This window comes from Cynocephalus volans, chromosome 6 (genome assembly GCF_027409185.1).
Source record: "Cynocephalus volans isolate mCynVol1 chromosome 6, mCynVol1.pri, whole genome shotgun sequence".
In the NCBI taxonomy this organism is placed as follows: Eukaryota; Metazoa; Chordata; class Mammalia; order Dermoptera; family Cynocephalidae; genus Cynocephalus; species Cynocephalus volans.
This window is the reverse complement of record NC_084465.1, coordinates 144,662,253-144,684,643: the sequence shown is the minus strand read 5'-3', so window position 1 is coordinate 144,684,643 and position 22,391 is coordinate 144,662,253. Positions and strand designations below refer to the sequence as shown.

At 36.7% G+C, this 22,391-nt stretch overlaps 1 protein-coding gene and 1 non-coding gene across 2 annotated transcripts in view; one reads left to right on the top strand and one right to left on the bottom strand.

The window, feature by feature from the left end:
* Window positions 1-22,391, bottom strand: part of MYO3A (myosin IIIA) — a 69,721-nt gene that overhangs the window by 717 nt on the left and 46,613 nt on the right. The window contains exon 5 of the mRNA XM_063100293.1: window positions 13,362-13,438. Within this exon, the coding sequence (XP_062956363.1) occupies window positions 13,362-13,438 (77 nt within the window). The remainder of the gene's footprint in view (window positions 1-13,361; window positions 13,439-22,391) is intronic.
* Window positions 17,058-17,160, top strand: LOC134381355 (U6 spliceosomal RNA). Its single transcript, XR_010023954.1, has one exon. It is a non-coding gene; the product is annotated as a U6 spliceosomal RNA (small nuclear RNA).

The window sequence follows — 22,391 nt, the reverse complement described above, 5'->3', positions numbered from 1 at the left end:
ACTCAGCAATAAAAAAAGAATGAAATTCTGCCATTTGTAGCAACATGGATGAACTTGAAGAAAATAAGCTAAATAAACCAGGCACAGAGAGAGAAATACCACGTTCTCACTCATAATTCAGAGCTAAGAAAGACAGACCCCAATGAAATGTTGTATTTTCAGGAGAGAACAAACCTATAGTTACTAGAGGTGAGAAAGGGGGAGATGGAGAGGGATACAGGGTTAGGGAGTAATTCGGTGAGGGACACAAAAAGCAATTACAATTTGTAATGATGAACACGCTAATACTATTGTTTTGATCATCACATACTGTACAAATACCGAGTCAACTCTGTACCCCATAAATATGTACAATCAAAAATAAATAAATTTTAAAAAAATGAAAAAGAAGGTAAAGTTTGTGACTTTAACAAACATGCAGCAAAATGTTTAGAACAAAGTGTCAGCATTTAAACTGGTGAAGTTTGATAGCTACAAGTACAGATAGAGGTGGAAACTTAGGAAAGAATAAAAGGCCAAATTATTATTAGTAGTAGTATTTCTATTCTGAGAACAGGGAAGAAGCCTATGAAAAGGAATAATATTTTTGAAAACGTGAAACAAAAAGAGGAAAGAAACAATGTCCCAAATGGAAAGGGATGGGATCAAAGGCACAGCCAAAGACTGTGCAGTGGTAGTCATTCAATAAACATTTGATGAGGGAATGGAGACATTTACCTGGGCAAAGACAGAGAATACATTTTTTAAGAATTAAAAGCAAAGGAAGTAAAGAAAAATTAGCTTAAGGGCCGTTCAGTTAGATGGCCTTGACCTTTACTGGCAGCTAGAAGGCAAGGGTATCCAAGGGAGGAATGAGACAAATTTGAAGACATACAAAAAGGTTTAAACCATTAATAAAAGAAAAGTTAGAAACATTTTTACATTAATTACTTCCCAATTTATTTCTAAATGTGTAAACACAAATACAAATTGACCATGAAAATTGTTAGCATCAGTGATCACAAAAAGGAAATTCAACTTTACATTTTAAGAACTATTTTTTATATTTAAAAATTTTATGTTTTGTGAATGACAACCCACAAAAAAAAAAAAAAATAATTTGGGGATGATGGAAGATTAGAATTGTATCATTTAACAATAATAAAATACAGTATGTAAGTGAAATGTAAAATGGTGTGTAAAGTGAAAGAAGTCTAAGGTCTTATCTGGAACAATATTTCATCTTTCTGACTCCACTTACTATTAGACAATACATTATAAAAAGCCCTGTGTTGGCACACTGGAGTTTAGTTGGTGATATTTACACACGTGTCATCCAGGAAGAGTGACTCTTTCTTAAACAAATCTTTATTCATACCAGACACTAATAACAATGACAGGAAACAGTTTAAGAATCAACATACCAGCATGATTAAAAAATAAAAGGAAGGCAATGATAAACAGCATGTCAGACAACAGCTATGCTAGAGAAGAGGCAAGAAGATGGAATAGAAGAGATAGAAGCAAATGTGTTCTATTGGTAACATTCTGGTTTTGAGTTGTGTGGCAAGTTCATGGGCAAATACACAAAACAGCCATGAACCAATCTATTTCTAAGCACCTGAATGCCAATAATAAATACATACATAAATATAGCTACAATCTATATATGTGTATATACATGTATATAGAGAGAAAGAGAGATAAAGAGACAGAGAGAGAGAAAATAGAGTTTCCCAAATTAGAGTCAGTATGTTGGGAACATCATCTTAAACAGTGCTTCTCAAACTTCCCTACCAAAATATTTTTAATATCACAGGAGAGTGAAAAGCCGAAATCAGAGCACAGCCTGAAGTACTAGGAACAACCATAAGAGTCTTGGAAGAAGCAGAATAATACTCCAGGCCATTTTTTTACTTACAGTTTTTCACATTAAAAATTCATGCAGCAAATATTAGTATTATTCAAATAGTAGTATTATTCATAATAGCCCCAAAGTAGAAACAACCCAAATGTCCATGAACTGATGAATGGATAAGCTAATGTGGTATATATATATATAATGGATTATTATTCAGTCATGAAAAGGAGTTGACTATTGATATATGTTACAACATGATAAACCTCGAAAACATTACACTCAGTTAAAGAAGCCAGTTCAAGGGCCACATATTGCATGATTCCATTTATGTGAAATGTCCAGAATAGGCAAATCCATTGATACAGAAAATAGATTAAGGTTGCTTAGGGCAGGGGAGTTTGGGAGGAGATGGGAAGTGACTATTAAGGAGTACAGGGTTTCTTTTGGGGGAATAAAAATGTTCTAAAATTCGCTGTGGTGATGGTTGCACAACCCTGTGAATATACACTAAATATCATAATAATGTACACGTTAAATGAATGAATTGTATGGTATCTAAATTATATCACTATAGAACTGTTTAAAATGTAAAAATACATAATATGTACTTTTTTCATTCTGTTGTCTGCCTTGGCATAAAAATAATGTTTTTGTCCCACCATTTTTTTTTTTTTTTGGTAAAATTGTTGCTTCAGGATAATGTATTATTTTATAGCTTCACACATGTGGTCCAGGAATATCTATCTCCCAGTAGTCTCAGATGAATTTATGTCCCAGTTTGCCTGGTACATTTTTGGCTTATGCCTTTTGTCCCAGAATCTTTCTAAACACCACCCCTCTTTCACTCTCCAAGGTGTCCTGATTTGTATGATAAATTGTATAGTCACCTACCAAGTCACTATTTCTTCCCTTGACACCTTCATCTTGGTACACATGTACTCCAGTGTGGGAAGACTGGTGTTAGGTAACTAACAATCACTACCTTTGATGAGAATGAATTTCACTTTCAACTGATTATACATTTGAACAAGCTGGCCTTTGAGGCCCTAAAAAAACTGAAATACATCCATGCCTTTATGGTGAATATATTAGTTTATCTTATTGTTTTCTAATTCTTAGAAATTTGTCATTAATAACACAGAGGTGGTATATATGGGATATCTTGATTAACTAGAAAGTTTGTTATTCAGAATATGTTCTTCAAGACTAGAAAGTACTTATTACAGAGAAATGAATATAACATGCTTGAAAATACATTTATATGACAGCTTGAAAAAACTGCAGTGAGCCTTTTTTTCTTTTCTATAATATCCATCAGTTTAAGTAGGAAAGAACTTTCAAGCCTTATTTGTGCTACCATAGGTTTATTAATAATAAATAATGACTTGAAAAATGTCTAGTAATTGCATATTAATGAGTGTTTTTACTAAATAGTAAACAAATATAGCAATGGCTTTGTTACTATAAATTAACATATAAAAAACATGAAGCTAAAGTATAAATTATATAATAATATAATTATATGACATGTTCATTATTATATTATTAATATAGGCAAACAAAATGCAATGATTGGTATTACAACCACACTATTATCAACTTCTCATTTTTGTAAATTTTTTGTAAGTTTTAAAAATACTAGCAATACACGAAAACAAACTCTAAAGAAACTCACATTTGAGATTCTTATTCAATTTTGGTTTTGCTTATATGAATATACTTCCTACTTTTATTCTAAGATGTACTCCCTGTTAAAAATTTTTTATAAACCATTGAACTTTTTAAAAAGTTTCCTATAACAATGTATCCTCTGTCCATATTTTAAGTTTACATTTTAGCTTTTTTTTGCAAGTAATAATTGAATTAGTATTCAAATAGAAACAGTGCACGAGGATATAATCCTCAAACAAATTTAATTATAAGGTTTTGCAATATTAATTTAGTATTTGAATTAGTTCTCCTTCTTTCATTCCCTAGAAAATTGTAGATAAATAGCAGAGCTTTTCCAAATGGCTGCAGAGAGAGTTTTCAAAACTAAGTGTTCTTTATTGACAAACATAATTTAAAAGATTAAAGGCATTAATAGTGACTATGGGGAGAAGATGTTACTCTCAAAAACTTTTCCCCTCAACTATTTTAGCAGTTTATCTAGAACTTCCCAAAAGTAATAGTGAAAAGAATCTACTAAATCTGAACATAACCTCCAGGCAGAGTGACTCAATATGCAAAGTTGTCATAGAGGATAATGCGCCTGAATCTGATCTACCAAAGGGTAAGGGTTCTCATCATATTTCTATTGTCATTTAAAAACAGGATGTAAAGTCTTTGCCCAGTAACTCTACCCCACAAATATGTATAATCAATTAATTTCCAATAAAAAATGAAATAGAATGTAAATATCATTAATATAGATACATGCTAAACAACTAAAAGTAAATTTTATAAAAAATTAAAGCTGTAAATAGTTTCTCTTTATCTCATCTGATTCACTCACTCAATCTTTCATTTATTCATGTATTCATTTATTGAGCACCTCCCATGTTCCTCCTTACACATGAAAACATCTCACATTAAATAACAAAACCGACATTTTCTTCTAGTATATTCCAAAATATTTATGGAGATAGAGTACACATAAAAAGGAAAGTCAGAAAGGATCAAATATTTGTCTCCCTCAAAACACTATCCATTGAATCTGTAGATCACTTTGGTTAGTATAGACATTTTCACAATGTTGATCCTTCCAATCCAACAGCATGGAATGTCTTTTCCATATTTTTGAGTTTTCTTTAATTTCTTTCTGTAGTGGTTTGTAGTTCTCATTGTAGAGATATTTCACCTCCTTGGTTAAACTGATTACAAGTTTTTTTTTTTTTTCTTGATTGTTGAAAATGGGCTTACTTTATTGATTTCTCTGTTAGCTCTTTATTGGAGAATATAAATACAACTGATTTGGGAGCATTGATTTTATATCCTGCAGCATTACTGAAATTATTTTGTTTTTTTTTAAAATTTTATTTTGTCGATATACATTGTGGCTGATTATTGCTCCCCATCACCAAAACTTCCCTCCCTTCTCCCTCCCCCCCACCCCCCCAACAATGTCCTTTCTGTTTGCTTGTCGTATCAACTTCAAGTAATTGTGGTTGTTATATCTTCTTCCGCCCCCTCGGTTTTTGTGTGTGTGTGTGTGTGTGTGTGTGTGTGTGTGTGTGTGTGTGTGTGTGTGTGTGTGAATTTATATATTAATTTTTAGCTCCCACCAATAAGTGAGAATATGTGGTATTTCTCTTTCTGTGCCTGACTTGTTTCACTTAATATAATTCTCTCAAGGTCCATCCATGTTGTTGCAAATGGCAGTATTTCATTCGTTTTTATAGCTGAGTAGTATTCCATTGTGTAGATGTACCACATTTTCCGTATCCACTCATCTGATGATGGGCATTTGGGCTGGTTCCAACTCTTGGCTATTGTAAAGAGTGCTGCGATGAACATTGGGGAACAGGTATACCTTCGACTTGATGATTTCCATTCCTCTGGGTATATTCCCAGCAGTGGGATAGCTGGGTCGTATGGTAGATCTATCTGCAATTGTTTGAGGAGCCTCCATACCATTTTCCATAGAGGCTGCACCATTTTGCAGTCCCACCAACAATGTATGAGAGTTCCTTTTTCTCCGCAGCCTCGCCAGCATTTATCGTTCATAGTCTTTTGGATTTTAGCCATCCTAACTGGGGTTAGATGGTATCTCAATGTGGTTTTGATTTGCATTTCCCGGATGCTGAGTGATGTTGAGCATTTTTTCATATGTCTGTTGGCCATTTGGATATCTTCCTTAGAGAAATGCCTATTTAGCTCTTTTGCCCATTTTTTAATTGGGTTGCTTGTTTTCTTCTTGTACAGTTGTTTGAGTTCCTTATATATTCTGGATATTAATCCTTTGTCAGATATATATTTTGCAAATATTTTCTCCCACTCTGGTGGTTGTCTTTTAACTCTTTTAATTGTTTCTTTTGCTGTGCAGAAGCTTTTTAGTTTGAAATAATCCCATTTGTTTATTTTTCCTTTGGTTGCCCGTGCTTTTGGGGTCATATTCATGAAGTCTGTGCCCAGTCCTATTTCCTGAAGTGTTTCTCCTATGTTTTCTTTAAGAAGTTTTATTGTTTCAGGGTGTATATTTAAATCCTTAATCCATTTTGAGTTGATTTTAGTATACGGCAAGAGGTATGGATCTAGTTTCATTCTCCTGCATATGGATTTCCAGTTATCCCAGCACCATTTGCTGAAGAGGCAGTCCCTTCCACACTGAATAGGCTTGGTGCCTTTGTCAAAGATCAGCTGACAGTAAGTGTGTGGGTTGATTTCTGGATTCTCTATTCTATTCCATTGATCAGTGTGTCTGTTTTTATGCCAGTACCATACTGTTTTGGTTATTATAGCTTTGTAATATAGCTTAAAGTCAGGTAGTGTTATGCCTCCAGCTTTATTTTTTTTGCTCAGCATTGCTTTGGCTATGCGTGGTCTTTTATTGTTCCATATAAATGTCTGGATAGTTTTTTCCATTTCTGAGAAAAATGTCTTTGGAATTTTGATGGGGATTGCATTGAATTTGTATATCACTTTGGGTAGTATGGACATTTTCACTATGTTGATTCTTCCAATCCAAGAGCATGGGATATCTTTCCATCTTCTTGTATCCTCTCTAATTTCTCTCAGCAGTGGTTTGTAGTTCTCATTATAGAGATTTTTCACCTCCTTGGTTAACTCAATTCCTAAGTATTTTATTTTTTTGGTGGCTATTGTAAGTGGGCAGGCTTTCTTGATTTCTCGTTCTGCATGTTCACTATTGGAGAAAAGAAATGCTACTGATTTTTGTGTGTTGATTTTGTATCCTGCTACTGTGCTGAAATCATTTATCAATTCCAACAGTTTTTTTGTAGAGGTTTTAGGCTGTTCGATATATAGGATCATGTCATCTGCAAACAGGGACAGTTTGACTTCATCTTTTCCAATCTGGATGCCCTTTATTTCCTTCTCTTCTCTGATTGCTCTGGCTAGTACTTCCAACACTATGTTGAATAGGAGTGGTGAGAGTGGGCATCCTTGTCTAGTTCCTGTTCTTAAAGGAAAAGCTTTCAGCTTTTTCCCATTCAGGATGATATTGGCTGTGGGTTTGGCATATATGGCTTTAATTATGTTGAGATACTTTCCCTCTATACCTAACTTATAGAGGGTCTTTGTCATGAATGAGTGTTGAACTTTATCAAATGCTTTTTCAGCATCTATTGATATAATCATATGGTCCTTGTGTTTGAGTTTATTAATATGGTGTATCACATTTATTGATTTGCGTATGTTGAACCAACCTTGCATCCCTGGGATGAATCCCACTTGATCGTGATGAATAATTTTACGTATGTGTTGCTGTATTCTGTTTGCTAGTATTTTAGTGAGGATTTTTGCATCTATATTCATCAAGGATATCAGCCTGTAGTTTTCTTTTTTGGTTATATCTTTACCTGGTTTTGGTATCAGGATGATGTTTGCTTCATAGAATGAGTTTGGGAGATTTGCGTCTGTTTCAATCTTTTGGAATAGTTTGTAAAGAATCGGTGTCAATTCCTCTTTGAATGTTTGGTAAAATTCTGCTGTGAATCCATCTGGTCCTGGGCTTTTCTTTGTTGGGAGCCTTCTGATAACAGCTTCAATCTCCTTTATTGTTATTGGTCTGTTCAAATTTTCTACATCTTCACGGTTCAGTTTTGGGAGCTTGTGTGTGTCCAGAAATTTACCCATTTCCTCCAGATTTTCAAATTTGTTGGCGGATAGTTGTTTATAGTAGTCTCGAATGATTCCTTGTATTTCAGATGAATCAGTTTTAATATCGCCTGTTTCATTTCTAATTTTTGTTATTTGAGTCTTCTCTCTTCTTTTTTTTGTTAGCCATGCTAATGGTTTGTCAATTTTATTTATCTTTTCAAAAAACCAACTTTTTGATTCATTGATCTTTTGAATTGTTTTTTGGTTTTCAATTTCACTCAGTTCTGCTCTGATCTTAATGATTTCTTTTGGTCTGCTAACTTTAGGTTTGGATTGTTCTTGTTTTTCTAGTTCTTTAAGGTGAAGTGTTAGGTTGTTCACTTGCCATCTTTCTATTCTTCTGAAGTGAGCATTTAATGCAATAAATTTCCCCCTCAATACTGCTTTCGCAGTATCCCACAGGTTTTGGTACGATGTATCATTGTTTTCATTAGTTTCAATAAATTTTTTGATTTCCTGCTTGATTTCTTCTTGGACCCATATGTCATTAAGTAGAATGCTGTTTAATTTCCATGTGTTTGTATAGTTTCCAGAGGTTCGTTTGTTATTAATTTCTAGTTTTAATCCATTGTGGTCTGAGAAGATACATGGGATAATTCCAATTTTTTTGAATTTATTGAGACTTGATTTGTGACCTAATATGTGATCTATCCTGGAGAATGATCCATGTGCTGATGAGAAAAATGAATATTCTAAGGTTGTTGGGTGGAATGTTCTGTAGATATCTGCCAATTCCAATTGGTCTAGAGTCTTGTTTAGATCTTGTGTTTCTCTACTGATTCTTTGCCTAGATGATCTGTCTAATATTGACAGTGGGGTGTTCAGGTCCCCTGCTATTATGGTATTAGTGTCTATTTCCTTCTTTAGGTCTAATAGAGTTTGTTTTATAAATCTGGCTGCTCCAACATTGGGTGTGTACATATTTATGATTGTTGTGTCTTCTTGATGGATCAGTCCTTTTATCATTAAGTAGTGTCCCTCATTGTCTCTTTTTATGGTTTTTAGTTTAAAGTCTATTTTGTCAGATATAAGAATAGCTACTCCAGCTCGTTTTTCTTTTCTGTGTGCATGGTAAATCTTATTCCATCCTTTCACTCTTAGTCTATGTGAATCTTTATGGGTGAAGTGGGTCTCTTGTAGGCAGCATATAGTTGGGTCCTGCTTTTTGATCCTGTCAGCCAGTCTGTGTCTTTTAATTGGGGAATTTAAGCCTTTTACATTAAGAGTTGTTATTGAAAGGCGTTGATTTATTCCTAGCATTTTATTGGTTGTTTGGTTGTCTTGGGTGTCTTTTGTTCCTTGCTTTCTGATTTACTGTTTGTTTTCTGTGTTTGTTGGTTCCTTAGGTTGTAGATAGTGTTTTTGTTAGCTTGTTTTCTCTTCATGAATGCCATTTTTATTATACTAGCGGGTTTAGATTTTTCTTGGGTTTTTATGGCAGTGGTAGTTATTTTTCAGGAACCAAACCCAGCACTCCCTTGAGGATTTCTTGTAAGGGTGGTCGTGTGGTAGTGAACTCCTGCAGTTTTTGTTTGTCTGAGAAATATACTATTTGCCCCTCATTTCGGAAGGATAGCCTTGCAGGGTAGAGTATTCTTGGCTGGCAATCTTTGTCTTTTAGTATTTTGAAAATACCATCCCATTCCTTTCTAGCTTTTAGGGTTTGTGATGAAAAGTCTGATGTTAACCTGATTGGGGCTCCCTTATAGGTGATTTGACGCTTCTCTCTTGCAGCTTTTAAGATTCTCTCTTTATCTCTGAGTTTTCCCAATTTGACTATGACATGTCTTGGAGAAGGTCTTTTTGGGTTGAATACATTTGGAGATCGTTGAGCTTCCTGGATCTGAAGATCTGTGATTTTTCCTATACCTGGGAAGTTTGCTGCCACTATTTTGTTGAATATGTTTTCAATGGAATCTCCATTTTCCTCCCCTTCTGGAATACCCATGACTCGGATATTTGATCGCTTATGGTTGTCTGATATCTCTCTCAGATTTTCTTCAATGTCCTTGATTCTTTTTTCTTTCTTTTTGTCTGCTTGTGTTATTTCAAACAGCCCATCTTCAAGTTCAGAGGTTCTCTCTTCAACTTCGACAAGCCTGCTGGTTAAACTCTCCATTGTGTTTTTTATTTCATTGAATAACTTCTTCAGTTCAGCAAGTTCTGCTACATTTTTTTTCAGGACATTGATTTCCTTGTACATTTCCTCTTTCAGATCCTGTATACTTTTCCTCATTTCATCATGATGTCTAGCTGAGTTTTCTTGTATCTCATTCAGTTTCCTTAGAATTATCACTCGAAATTCCTTATCAGTTATTTCAAGGGCTTCTTGTTCTATAGGATCTAGAGTTTGAGATTTATTAACTTTTGGTGGTGTACTTTCTTGATTTTTTGTATTTCTGGTATCTTTTTTTTGGTGTTTATTCATTGTGGCAGGGGGTTTCACAGTCCACCGGTTTGAGACTAATGACTAACTAGGATGTTGCTGTGGTTGCCAATTTCGTATGGCTCCCTCCGTGACTGCTCAGTTGGCCTCTAGTGCCTTGTGTGTGTGGTTGCTTCGGGTCTTGGGCTTCTCTGGGGAGCCACCTTTCTGGTCAGCTTGGACTCTGCTGGGCTGGTGGATCACGTACCACAGGGTGTGTGATCTCTGTTGAGCTTTCACTTCCTGTGCAGGACTTCTCCCTGTTCCGTGTGCTCTGGCCCAGGCTGTTAGATAGTGCAGTGGCGACCCCACCTGGTGTGTGGTTTCTGTCGAGTCTCCGCCTCCCTGGCCGCAGGTCTCCCACTCTGTGCGCACTGTGCTGGGCTGGGGCGTGTCTTCTGCACCCCTCGTCTATCAGCTGGGCCTTCAAGACCCCCCTGCTCGGCACCGCCTCGCCCAGGAAGTCTACCAGGTTTCTGCTAGGCACAGACGACCGGTCTCTCTGGGTGCCTTTGTAGCACTATGTAGATCTTTCTCGGGTCTTGTTCACCTTTGTATCCCCCCAGTATAAACCGAGTCTAGCGCCCACCTGCAGCCCGGTCTCCAGCAGGTTCAAGCGGACCTGGGAACTCTCCTACCACACTATTCCGAACCAGAAATTCGTTAGGCTTTTTTCCAAAGTGGTGGCCGCAGAGATGGTATCTGCCTCCCAGTAACAGGGAGTTTACCTGGGGCCGGAGTCCAGGGTGTGGTGGAGTGACAGTAGGCCCACCCGTACTTCCTTGCCCTCCCGACACTGGCCGGGGACGCCCCCCGCCACCAGCCCCACCAAAGAACCGCGGAGGGAGTGGGAGTGGAGGCCGGTCCGCAGGCTCCGGAAAGCCCCGCGCCAGGCCAAGCAAGTGGGAGGGCTCAGTGATGGCCGAGCAGGGCGGAGCTGCCCGCACCTGGGAAAATGGAGGCAGCACCAGGGCGGTGAGTGGCCTAGTGGTGCAGCAGGAGCCGCGTGGGCATCCACCCCCCGAACAGAGCTGTGCCAGGGGTCACTCACAGTGCTGTGCCAGGTCGGGCGCTCACTCTGTCTCTGGTTTGTTGCCTTCCCAGTTCTCGGCCGCTGCCGCCTCAGGCTGTTCAGTCGTGGCGCGGCTCGGGCACTCCCAGGAATCTTCTTTAATGCCAGCCTGAAACCTCAAATCCTGAATATGGCAGCTGGCCGCCTTCAGCGCGGCCCTGGCCTCCGGGGTCCTGTCTGCATCCACAGCCACACTGGCACCGTGTTCCCTGTTTCGAGACTCGCTTTTGCAGCTAAGAAACAGTTCTTTTCCTGCTCCACACTTCAAAGCTGTTGCCTGTAAATGAGGCAGCCTTTCCTGCCGGGGGTAAAGTGGCGGTCACCCCCACGACCGGCCTGCAGCAGCGGTCCTCCCTTAAGAGATGGCGAGAGGAAGGTCCACAAGTTTCCCGGCTGCCTGAGGCCCAGTGGCCGCCTTTTCCACCTCAGCTACTCCGCGCCAGCCGCCGCAGCCGCCGCCATCTTGAAAACCCACATTACTGAAATTATTAACCAGCTCCAGGAGCAAAGCGATCTATAGTTCAATGCAATCCCCATCAAAATACAATGACATTCTTCACAGAAATGGAAAAAACAATCTCAACATTCATATGGAATAACAGAAGACCCTGAATAGCCAAAGCAATCCTGAGTAAAAAAAAAATAAAGCCAGAAGCATAACACTACCTGACTTCAAATTATACTACAAAGTTATAGTAACCAAAACAGTATGGTACTGGCATAAAAATAGACACTCAGACCAGTGTAGCAGAATAGAGAACCCAGAAATCACCCCTCAGGCTTACAGCCATCTGATATTTGGCAAAGGCAACAAAAACATACATTGGGGAAAAGACTGCCTCTTCAATAAGTGGTGCTGGAAAAATTGGTTATCCATATGCAGAAGAATGAAACTAGACATGCATCTCTCACCATATACTAAAATCAACTCAAAATGGATTAAAGACTTAGGTATAGGATCTGAAACTGTAAGATTACTAAAGGGAAATATAGGTGAAAGACTTCAGAACGAAGTGTTGGCACAGACTTTATGAACATAAGCCTGAAAGCACAGACAACAAAAGAAAAATGAACAAATGGGACTATATCAAACTAAAAAGCTTCTGCAGAGCAAGGGAAACAATCGACAGAGGAAAATGACAACCTACAGAGTGGGAGAAAATTTCTGCTGACTATGAATCTGACAAGAGATTAATATCCATAATATACAAGGAACTCAAGCATTTACACAGTAAAAAAAACAATAAACCAATTAAAAAATGGGCAAAGAGCTGAATAGACATTTTTCAAAGGAAGACATACAAATAGCCAACAGGTACATGAAAAAATGCTCAATATCATGTCATTAGGGAAATGCAAATTAAAACCACATTGAAATATCACCTGACCCCAGTTAGACTGGCTATAATCAAAAAGACAGAGAATAGTAAATGCTGGCAAGAGTGTGAAGAGAAGAGAACACTCCTACACTGTTAGTGGGACTGTAAATTAGTAGAACCACTACGGAAAACAGTATGGAGGTTTCTCCAACAACTACAGATAGATCTTCTGTATGACCCAGCAAGCCCACTTCTGGGTATATACCTAAATGAATGGAAATCATCATGTCAAAGGGATACCTGCACTCCCATGTTCATCACAGCTCTGCTCACAATAGCTAAGACATGGAACCAACCTAAATTTCCATTGATGGATGATTGGATAAGGAAATGTGGTATATATACACCATGGAATACTACTCTGCCATAAAAAAGAATGAAATTCTGCCATTCACAGTGACATGGATGAGGTTGGAGAAACTTACGTTGAGTGAAATAAGCAAAGCACAGAGAGATAAATATCATATGTATTCACTCAAAAGTGGGAGCTAAGAGAGAAAGAAGGAAGGAAGGAAAGACCACAGTGGTGTGTTGGACTTGCAGAGGGAGAGAGCATATCTAGGGATACAAAGTAGAGTGGGGGAAAGTGGGATGGGGAGGGAGATCAGTGATAATTGGGTGGGGGACATGGGTTATAATCACAATTTGTACAATGGGCATGCTGCCAGTGTGGATCTGGTCATCACATCTTGGGCACGAGTGGTGACAATCAGCTTTGTACCCCATGAATATTCATAACCAATAAAAGAAAAAAGAATTTCTAATTGCTAAGACAAAAAAACCAAACCAAAACAAAACAAGAGCCCCCAAAAACTTCTATCCAACCTCAGGAGCCATCCAAAATGGTGTTCCTACGGATGTGTTCCGATGGTGCCGGGTGTTGGTGAGCTGTGCAGACACACCTGGAAGAAAGAGGTAAGACTTCTTGCATTAATTACTCATGTAAAGAAATTCCAATTGCTGTAAATATTTTCTTATAAACCAACATTAAAATTCTATTTCCTCAAAGCTTCTACTGGACTTGAACTTCACCTTAAATGGTCCTAGATGAATTTCTGCATAACCAAAATACAGAACGGTCCTCCTATTTTTTATTGCTTATATCCAAATCCTACCCATCCCTAAAGCCCCATTTCAGGTCTTAGTTCTCCCATGCTGACTTTCATTCTGCTCCCAGTCATACTAATTTCTATTTCTTTGGATCTTCTACATTTTAAACTATTTGTCTGTATTACATATTTTGGCATGTAATTGTTATTTAAATGGTGTGCTTCCCACCCTCCTTCCCCCTTCCCCTACCCATAACAATTTCTGGTAAATTTGGGAATGTTTTTATATGGAGTTATACACATAACAGGCAACCCGTGTATAGGCATAAAATTATTTTCCATCAATCAACCTTAGATGAATCTGATCTGACTGGAAGTCAGTTTCAAATTAACTACATCTATGTAAACCAACACCATTAATAGAATTAATAGAGATTACAAACCGAAGGACTACAGTCCTTCTACCTTTATCCTCTACCTCTACTCTACCTCAGCACCATTAATAGAAGTAATAGAGATTACAAACTGAAGGGCTACAATGAAGAGGTATAATCAAATATTTCAGTCATGTCATTCTGTTAAATCTACCTGGTCAGACATAATCATAACTGATACTCAACAGAATTGGGAGTAAGATCTCCTTGTTTTCACATTCCTGCTCCTCATGCAAGGGGGTCTGGTTACCTCTGAGTGTACAGTGTTCCTGTCCTTGACCTGCTCTGGACTTAATAGGTTATACCCAAATCATGGGCTTTCACTTTCTGATTTCCCTGATTTGAAAACTACCTCCTAGTTGTCAAATTAGTTTTAGGCTCTGGCTGCTTATTTTATAAACCAAGTAGAGAAAAGGCACTAAAAATTTTTTGATTCCTCCAAGATGGCATTTGACTTTTACCATGAAATTCAAAGACTAGATTTGGCTGAATGGGAATTTCAATGGTAGAAATATACTTGGACAGAGCGGTGGGGAGTGTGTTTTGGTTGCACGTTAACTGCATCCCTTAATGACCTACTCCATCTATTCATAAATCCTGTACTAAACAGAATTTTAATCTATGGCCTTTGAATTTTGCCTTTAAAAAAGTTTATTATTTGATAGCAAAAGTCCTCACTAAATCATTTTGCTAATTTAAAAGAGATAATCTAATCTGTTCTTGAACACTTTTCCTTAAATATTTTCATACAGGCTATCTGAAGAAGGGGAATCAAATCAGCACTTAATATGACTTTTCTCCCAAATACATCCTCTACCTCTACTCCAGGCATTTTACGTTTCAGAAAAATTAAGTTTAAATCTAAACATTTTATCTAGTCTTTTCCTATGCAGAGTAGTTAAACTTGGATTTTATTTACATAAATAGAAAAAGTAAATGAATTTTAAAAGCAAATTTAATTTAAAATTGGTTCTAAATTTTCTAAAATTTATTAAGGGTCTCCGATTATTTATATTAAATAATTGTAATTATATTTGACCCTTGGTGAATATTTTTCTTTCAATTTCTAAAAGATAGTTTAAGAATTCAAATGTCATTTAATGGAAATGTAAAGGGGGGAAAAAGCCACAACCACATAAAAATCAAGTTTTGTTCCTAGCAGGAAAGTGACACTTTAGATTAATAACCCAACACTTTTTTCTCTTTCTGGATATGAAGAAAAAACTACATCACTAGAATTGGCATTTTTCAGCAAGTATTCATGTCTTAGTGTGGGAATTTATAGACATGGATGGAAAGGACCGTCCCTGCACAATCCATAGGAAACACACATGGACCGGAGCTTATAAAAGATTTTTAGTGGTGTGGCATGTGACCCAAGGTATACCATCAGATTTTTTTTCTTGGAAATGTGAATCTTGAGTGGAGACGTTTGGGGAGGGAAGGTTAACTAGAGCTGAGTCAACCAATAGCAGGGCCCTAAGAGTTAGTCCTCGTGACTTTAATCCTGAGTTTTAGGGCTGCCATAGCTCTGCTCTTGGGAGGCCAGATGGCCCAGCTTTTCTCTTGATTTTGTGAGCCAGCTAGTGTTGTTTTCAGTATACTTGCCTAAGTTGTTCAAAGTTAGTTTCTACTGCTTAAAACCAAGGAACCCTGACTAACACGAAACCCCAATGATTTTAAATCTTACTTTACATATTTAGTAGTAAATTACTTGGGGTAATAGTCAGTAATAAGTTTACAAAGTCTAAGAGTCATTAGACCTTATACTAATGTGAGATTACATCACATTTATATTTTTATACTAACACAATATTAAGAATTTTCTAAGGCAAATGGTTGGCCTTCAAGCTTTTTAATCAAACATCCCAAAGAATAAGAAACTCTTGAGCAAGCCTACTGTATACAGATATAGAGATAGACTATTCTCTATATATTTGCTGGCATATTAAAATATACATTATGAAACATATAAATGATAAATGAAGATAATTTTAAAGTATGAGATTAAAATAATAACTGTAGTAGAGATATGACTATTTCTTCCTTAACTCAACTCCAATAATGTTTTGCACACACCGTGTGTATTAGTCTGTTTCTGTTGCTTATAACAAAATACCTGAAACTGGGTAATTTCTAAAGAAACAATATTTCTTGCTTACAGTTAACTCACTGGCAAGTCCAAAGTCCAGAGAACACATCTGGTGAGCACCTTGTTGATGGGTAGTGACTCTTCACAGCAAAGCAGGGCATCACATGGTAGAATATGAGTACATTAATGCCTTCCCCAGGGATGAGTGAGTTCTCTGTTAGTTTCTGTGAGAGCTGGTTGTTAAAAAAGCCTGGCACCTCCTCTCCTTCTCTCTCACTTCTTCTTACCCATGTGATCTCCTCACACCCACTGGCTGCCCTGCCACTTTCCCCCATGAGTGGAAGTGGCCTCGGGCCCACGGCAGATGGAGCTGCCCAGAATCATGAGCAAAATAAACTTCTTTTATCTGTAAATTGCCCAATATCAAGTATTCTGTTATAACACAAAAAAGACCAATACAACCACCAAATAGCTTCAGAGCTAGAAGGCAACTTAATGAGCATAAAGTCTAACTTTTCCTTTTTTAGGTTAGTAAACTTAAGCTGGAGAGAAAAGTCATTTTCCTGAGGATAAACAGTATTTTCACTTAGTATAAATTCCTAAAGGTGAAATAGCTGAAAAGATAGAAAAATGCAAAATTCTATTGAGAATGATTGACATAAATTGCTTTCAAAGGCAAAGGGATCCCAAGTATGAGTTTAGAAGCCCTAGAAAGCAAAGATTAGGAAAAGCGTCCTGTCCAGAGACTATCTAATGGAATAAGTCACCAAAGTAAACAGTTGCACAATCATCTCAAGAGAGAATATGAAGAATGGGGAGAAAATTCCAGGCAGGAAGTTGGGAGTGTGAGGTAATATGGAAAGGAACAGGAGGCCAAAAAGAGATCAGGAATGAATAGAAAACAGACTAGAAGAGGAGGCAATAAGCTATTAAAAGTCAAAGCCATGCTCGCTTTGTCAGCACATACTAAAACTGGAATGATACAGAGAAGATTAGCATGGCCACTGCACAAAAATGACATGCGAATTTGTGAAGTGTTCCATATTTCTCAGACTCTCTATAAATTGGGTATAGAAGGAAAGTATCTCAACATAATATGACAAACCTACTGCCAATATCATCCTGAATGGGAAAATGTTGAAAGCTTTTCCCTTAAGAACAGGAACAAGACAAGAATGCCCACTTTTGCCACTCCTATTCAACATAGTGTTGGAAGTACTAGCAAGAGCAATCAGGGAAGAAAAGGAAATAAAGTGCATTCAGATTGGAAAAGATAGAGTCAAATGGTCCTTGTTTGCAGATGATATGATCCTATACAGAAGAGCTTAAAGACTACAGAAAAAAAAAAAAAACCTCTTAGGTTATTTGATTCATGATCTCAGCAAAATTGCAGGATACAAAATTAACACACAAAATGAGTATCATTTCTATACTCCAAAAATGAACTAGCAGGAAAAGAAATCAAGAAAGCTAGCTGATTAACAATAGTCACCAGAAAAATAAAATACATAGGAATAGAGTTAACTAAGGATGTGAAAATATCTATGACAAAAAATACAAACCACTGTTGAGATAAATTAAAGAAAAAACAAGAATACAGAAAGATATCCCATGCTCTTAGATTGGAAGAATTAACATTGTGAAAATGTCCATACAACCCCAAGTGATCTACAAATTCAATGCAGTACCCATCAAAATTCCAATGACATTTTTTTCAGAAATAGAAAAAAAAATCGTAACATTTATATGGAATAACAAAAGACCACAAATAGCCAAAGCAATCCTGAGCAAAAAATAAAATAAAATAAAGCTGGAGGCATTGCATGACCTGAGTTTAAACTATGTTACAAAGTTATAGTAACCAAAACAGCACAGTACTGGCATAAAAACAGACACATGGACCAACGGAACAGAATAGAGAATCCAGAAACCAACCCATACACGTACAGTCATCTGATCTTTGACAAAGACACCAAGTCTACATACAGGAGAAGAGACTGCCTCTTCAATAAATGGTGCTGGGAAAATTGGACATTCATATGTAGGAGAATGAAACTAGACCCATACCTCTCACTATATACCAAAATCAACTCAAAATAGATTAAAGAATTAAATATATGTCCTGAAACAATAAAACTCCTTAAAGGAAACAGGGGAAACACTCCAGGAAGTAGGATGGGGTACAGACTATGAATATGACCCCAAAAGCACAGGCCACTAAAGGAAAAATAAACAAATGGGATTATACCAAACTAAAAAGCTTTTGCACAGCAAAAGAAACAATTAAGGGCCAGTCTGTGGCTCACTTGGGAGAGTGTGGTGCTGATAACACCAAGGTCATTGGTTCGGATCCCTATATAGGAATGGCTGGTTAGCTCACCTCAGAGAGCGTGGTGCTAACAACAACAAGTCAATGGTTAAGATCCCCTTACTGGTCATCTTTAAAAAAAGAAAAAAGAAAAAAAGGAGAAACAATTAGCAGAGTTAAAAGACAACCAACAGAGTGGGAGAAAATATTTGTAAAATATATATCTGATAAAGGATTAATATCCAGAATATACAAGGAACTCAAACAATTTTGTAGCAAAAAAAAGTAATCCAATTTAAAAATGGGCAAAGGAGCTGAATAGGCATTTCTCAAAGGAAGATATATGAATGGCCAACAGACACATGAAAAAATGGTCAGCATCACTCAGCATTCAGGAAATGCAAATTGAAATCACTTTGAGATACCATCTCACTCCAGTTAGGATGGCTAATATCCAAAACATTGAAAATGATAAATGCTGGTGTGGATGCGGAGAAAAATGGAAACCTTCCTACACGGTTGGTGGGACGGCAAAGTGGTGCAGCTTTTATGGAAAATAGTACAGAGGTTCCTCAAAAAATTACAGATAGATCTACCATATGACCCATCTATTTCACTGCTCCATATCTACCCAGAGGAATGGAAATCATCATGTCAAAGGGATACCTGTACTCCTGTTTATTGCAGCTCTATTTACAATAGACAAGAGTTAGAACCAGCCTAAATAACCATCACTGGACAAGTGGATAAGGAAAATGTGGTATATCTGCACAATGGAATACTACTCTGCTATAAAAAAAAAAGAAATACTAAGATTCACAGCAACATGGACGGACTTAGAGAAAATTATATTAAGTGAAATAAACCAGGCACAGAAGGAGAAATACCGCATGTTCGCACTTATTTATGGGAGCTAATAAAAACAAATAAATAAATATACAAACAAATGAACAGTTGGGGAGGAAGAAGACACAAAAATCACAACAATTCCTTGAACTTGTTACAACAAGTGAACAGATATGATGTTGATGGAGGGGGAGGGTGGAAAGGAAGAGTGGAAAAGGAGGAATTGGTAAAGGCACATGAAAATCAACTACATTGTATATTGATAATTTTTTTTAAAAAAAGCCATAAGAACATTATAGAGGTTTACGTTAATGATTCTTAATCCTTTTGCTTTCCTAGGAAATTTTCAGGCTGCTTTAGGTCCATCCAACATGGTTTCCTGGGCTGTTTGGTGGCTGTTTGGCAACCCTTTCCCTTATCGCATAAGTCCTGCGTCTAGGGAGAGAAACACTGAGGCCTTGTGCTTGCAGTCAAAGGTCTCTTAGGGTTTTAAGGAGATGTCAGAAATATCAAATATGTGGTTTCTAATTTGGTTCAAACAGATGAGAAAATCGCAGGGAACTTGATTTGCTATAACCATACAGCAAAGCTCTTGACATTTCAATACAGCAAAGGGAGAATGATATTTCTGTTGCTGCTGTTGCTGTTAAACACAAAATACTGCAGGAATAAGAATCAGAATTATAAATGTACAGAATTTTATCAACATAAAAGGGCTGTAAAATACTATCTACTATTGTCATTTTGTTGATGAAGTTAAGAAAAAGTGATGGCTAATTTTATGTGTCGACTTGGTAAGGCCACATACACACATATTTGGTACAACACTATTCTAGACATTCCTATAAAAATGTTTTTTGAATGAGATTGATGTTTAAATTGGTTAATTTTGAGTAAAGCAAATTGCTCTCCAAAATGTGGGTGGGCCTCGTCAATCAGTTAAAGGCCTAAATAGAACAAAGACTAACCTCTTCTGGCAAGAAGTAATTCTGCCAGCAGACTGCCTTTGAATTCAAATTGCAACTCTTCCCTGCAGCCAGCACTGCAGATTTTGGATTTGCTAAGCCTCCACAATCTTATGAGATTCAAATAAACTCTCAATTCCTTCAAATAAACTCTCTCTCTATCACTTTACACACACACACACACACACACACACACACACACACACACACACACACTCACCCCTCCTGTTCGTTCTTTTTCTCTGGAGAACCCTAATACAGGATGTTTTCCATATTTTTGTATGGTAAGAACTCTTAGGGTTGTTCTTTCAAAACTACTAGATTATTTACTATCTTTTGTCTTGATCAGACATATCAAATATGACTATTTTATTAGGCACAACAGCTGCAGCAACTTCTAGAGGTTTAAAGGGCCAGCACCCTTTTTTCTTTTCACTCTTAATTATTCTCTTTTTCCCTTTTGGGAGGCAGATAATTAAAACCTAGGACATTCAAAAGCAATCACATATATAAAGGAACTTAGAAAGTGACTGTATATATCCAGGTAAAAGTGCAGGCTCAAAAAAGGACTAAGAAGACATTAAATTTATACTTCAGGCTGATCCCTGGCATATAAAGCAGTTACAATAGTCAAAACACAAAAACAAAAGCAAGAATCAGCAAACCCTGGAGAAGGGGGAGAATGTAATATACAGAGTTATTACACTATTGGATTCAAATGTCCAGTTTTCAATAACAACCACAACAACAGGAAATCATAAGGCATACAAAGAAAAGTACAGCCCACTCAAAGAAAGAAAGTAAACCAACAGAAACTGTCCCTGAGAAAGACCAGATGGTGACATTTTTGCTGGACAAAGATGCTCAAAGATGCTCAAAGAGACACAAAGTTAAGAAAATGATGTATGAACAAAATGAAAATATCAATAAAGAGATGGAAAACCTAACTAAAAAGAAAAAGAAAAAGAAAAGAAATTCCTGAGGTGAAAAGTAGAATAACTAAAATGAAAAATTCACTAGAGGGATGCAAAAGCAGATTTTAGGAATAAAAGAAGTGAACTGTAAGATAGGAAAATTGAAATTATTGAGTCTGTGGAACAGAAAAAAAATATGGAAGAAAAGTGAATAAAGCCTAAGGGACCTATGGGACATCATTTAGTGGACAGACATATGAATTGTGGAAATCCCAGAAGAAGAGAGAGAGAAAAGGGGTAGAGAAATTATTCAAAGAAATAATGGCCAAAAATGCTTCACATTTGATGAAAGACATGAATATAAACATCCAAGAAGTTCAACGAACTCCAAGTAAGATGAACTCAAAGACACCTACACCAACATGTTATAATCTAACTGTCAAAATCCAAAAGAGAGAATCTAGAAAGCAGCAAGAGAGAAGTGACATCACATACAAGGAATCCTCAATAAGATTACCAGCAGATTTCTCATTAGAATCTTTGGAGCAGAAGACAGTGGCCTGATGTATTCAAAGTGCTAAAAGAAAAAAAGATACTATCAGTCAATAAACCTACATCCAGAAAAACTGTCCCTGGTCAATGAAAAATCATTACCACTAGAGCTGCCTTGAGAGAAATGCTGATAGGAGCCCTGTAGGTGGAAATAAAAGGACATTAGATAGTAACTCAAAGCCATATAAAGAAATCAAGATCTCAGTAAATACATGAACAATTATAACAGCTAGCATTATTTTAACTTTGGTTCATAACTACACTTTTTGTTTTCTACATGATTAAAGAGATGAATACACATTCTAAAAACCTACTATTAGTTTAAAAGTTACTATTATTGTAACTTTGGTTTATAATTCCACACTGTATTTCATACATAAATTAAGAAATTAATGAATAAAACAATTATTAGTTTATGTTTCTGGGCACACAATGCATAAAAATGTAATTTTGTAACATCAGTAACTGAAAAGGCAGGGGGACAGAGATGTACAGAAGCAGAGTTTCTGTACATTACTGAAGTTAAGCTGCTACAAATTAAAATTACAATATTACAACTATATTATGTTAAAAGTATTCTCCATTGTAACCACAAAGAAAATAGTTATAGAATGTATACAGAAGGAAATGAATAGGGAATTAAAACATTTCACAGCAACAAATTCAACTAAATACAAAAGAAGACAATAATATAA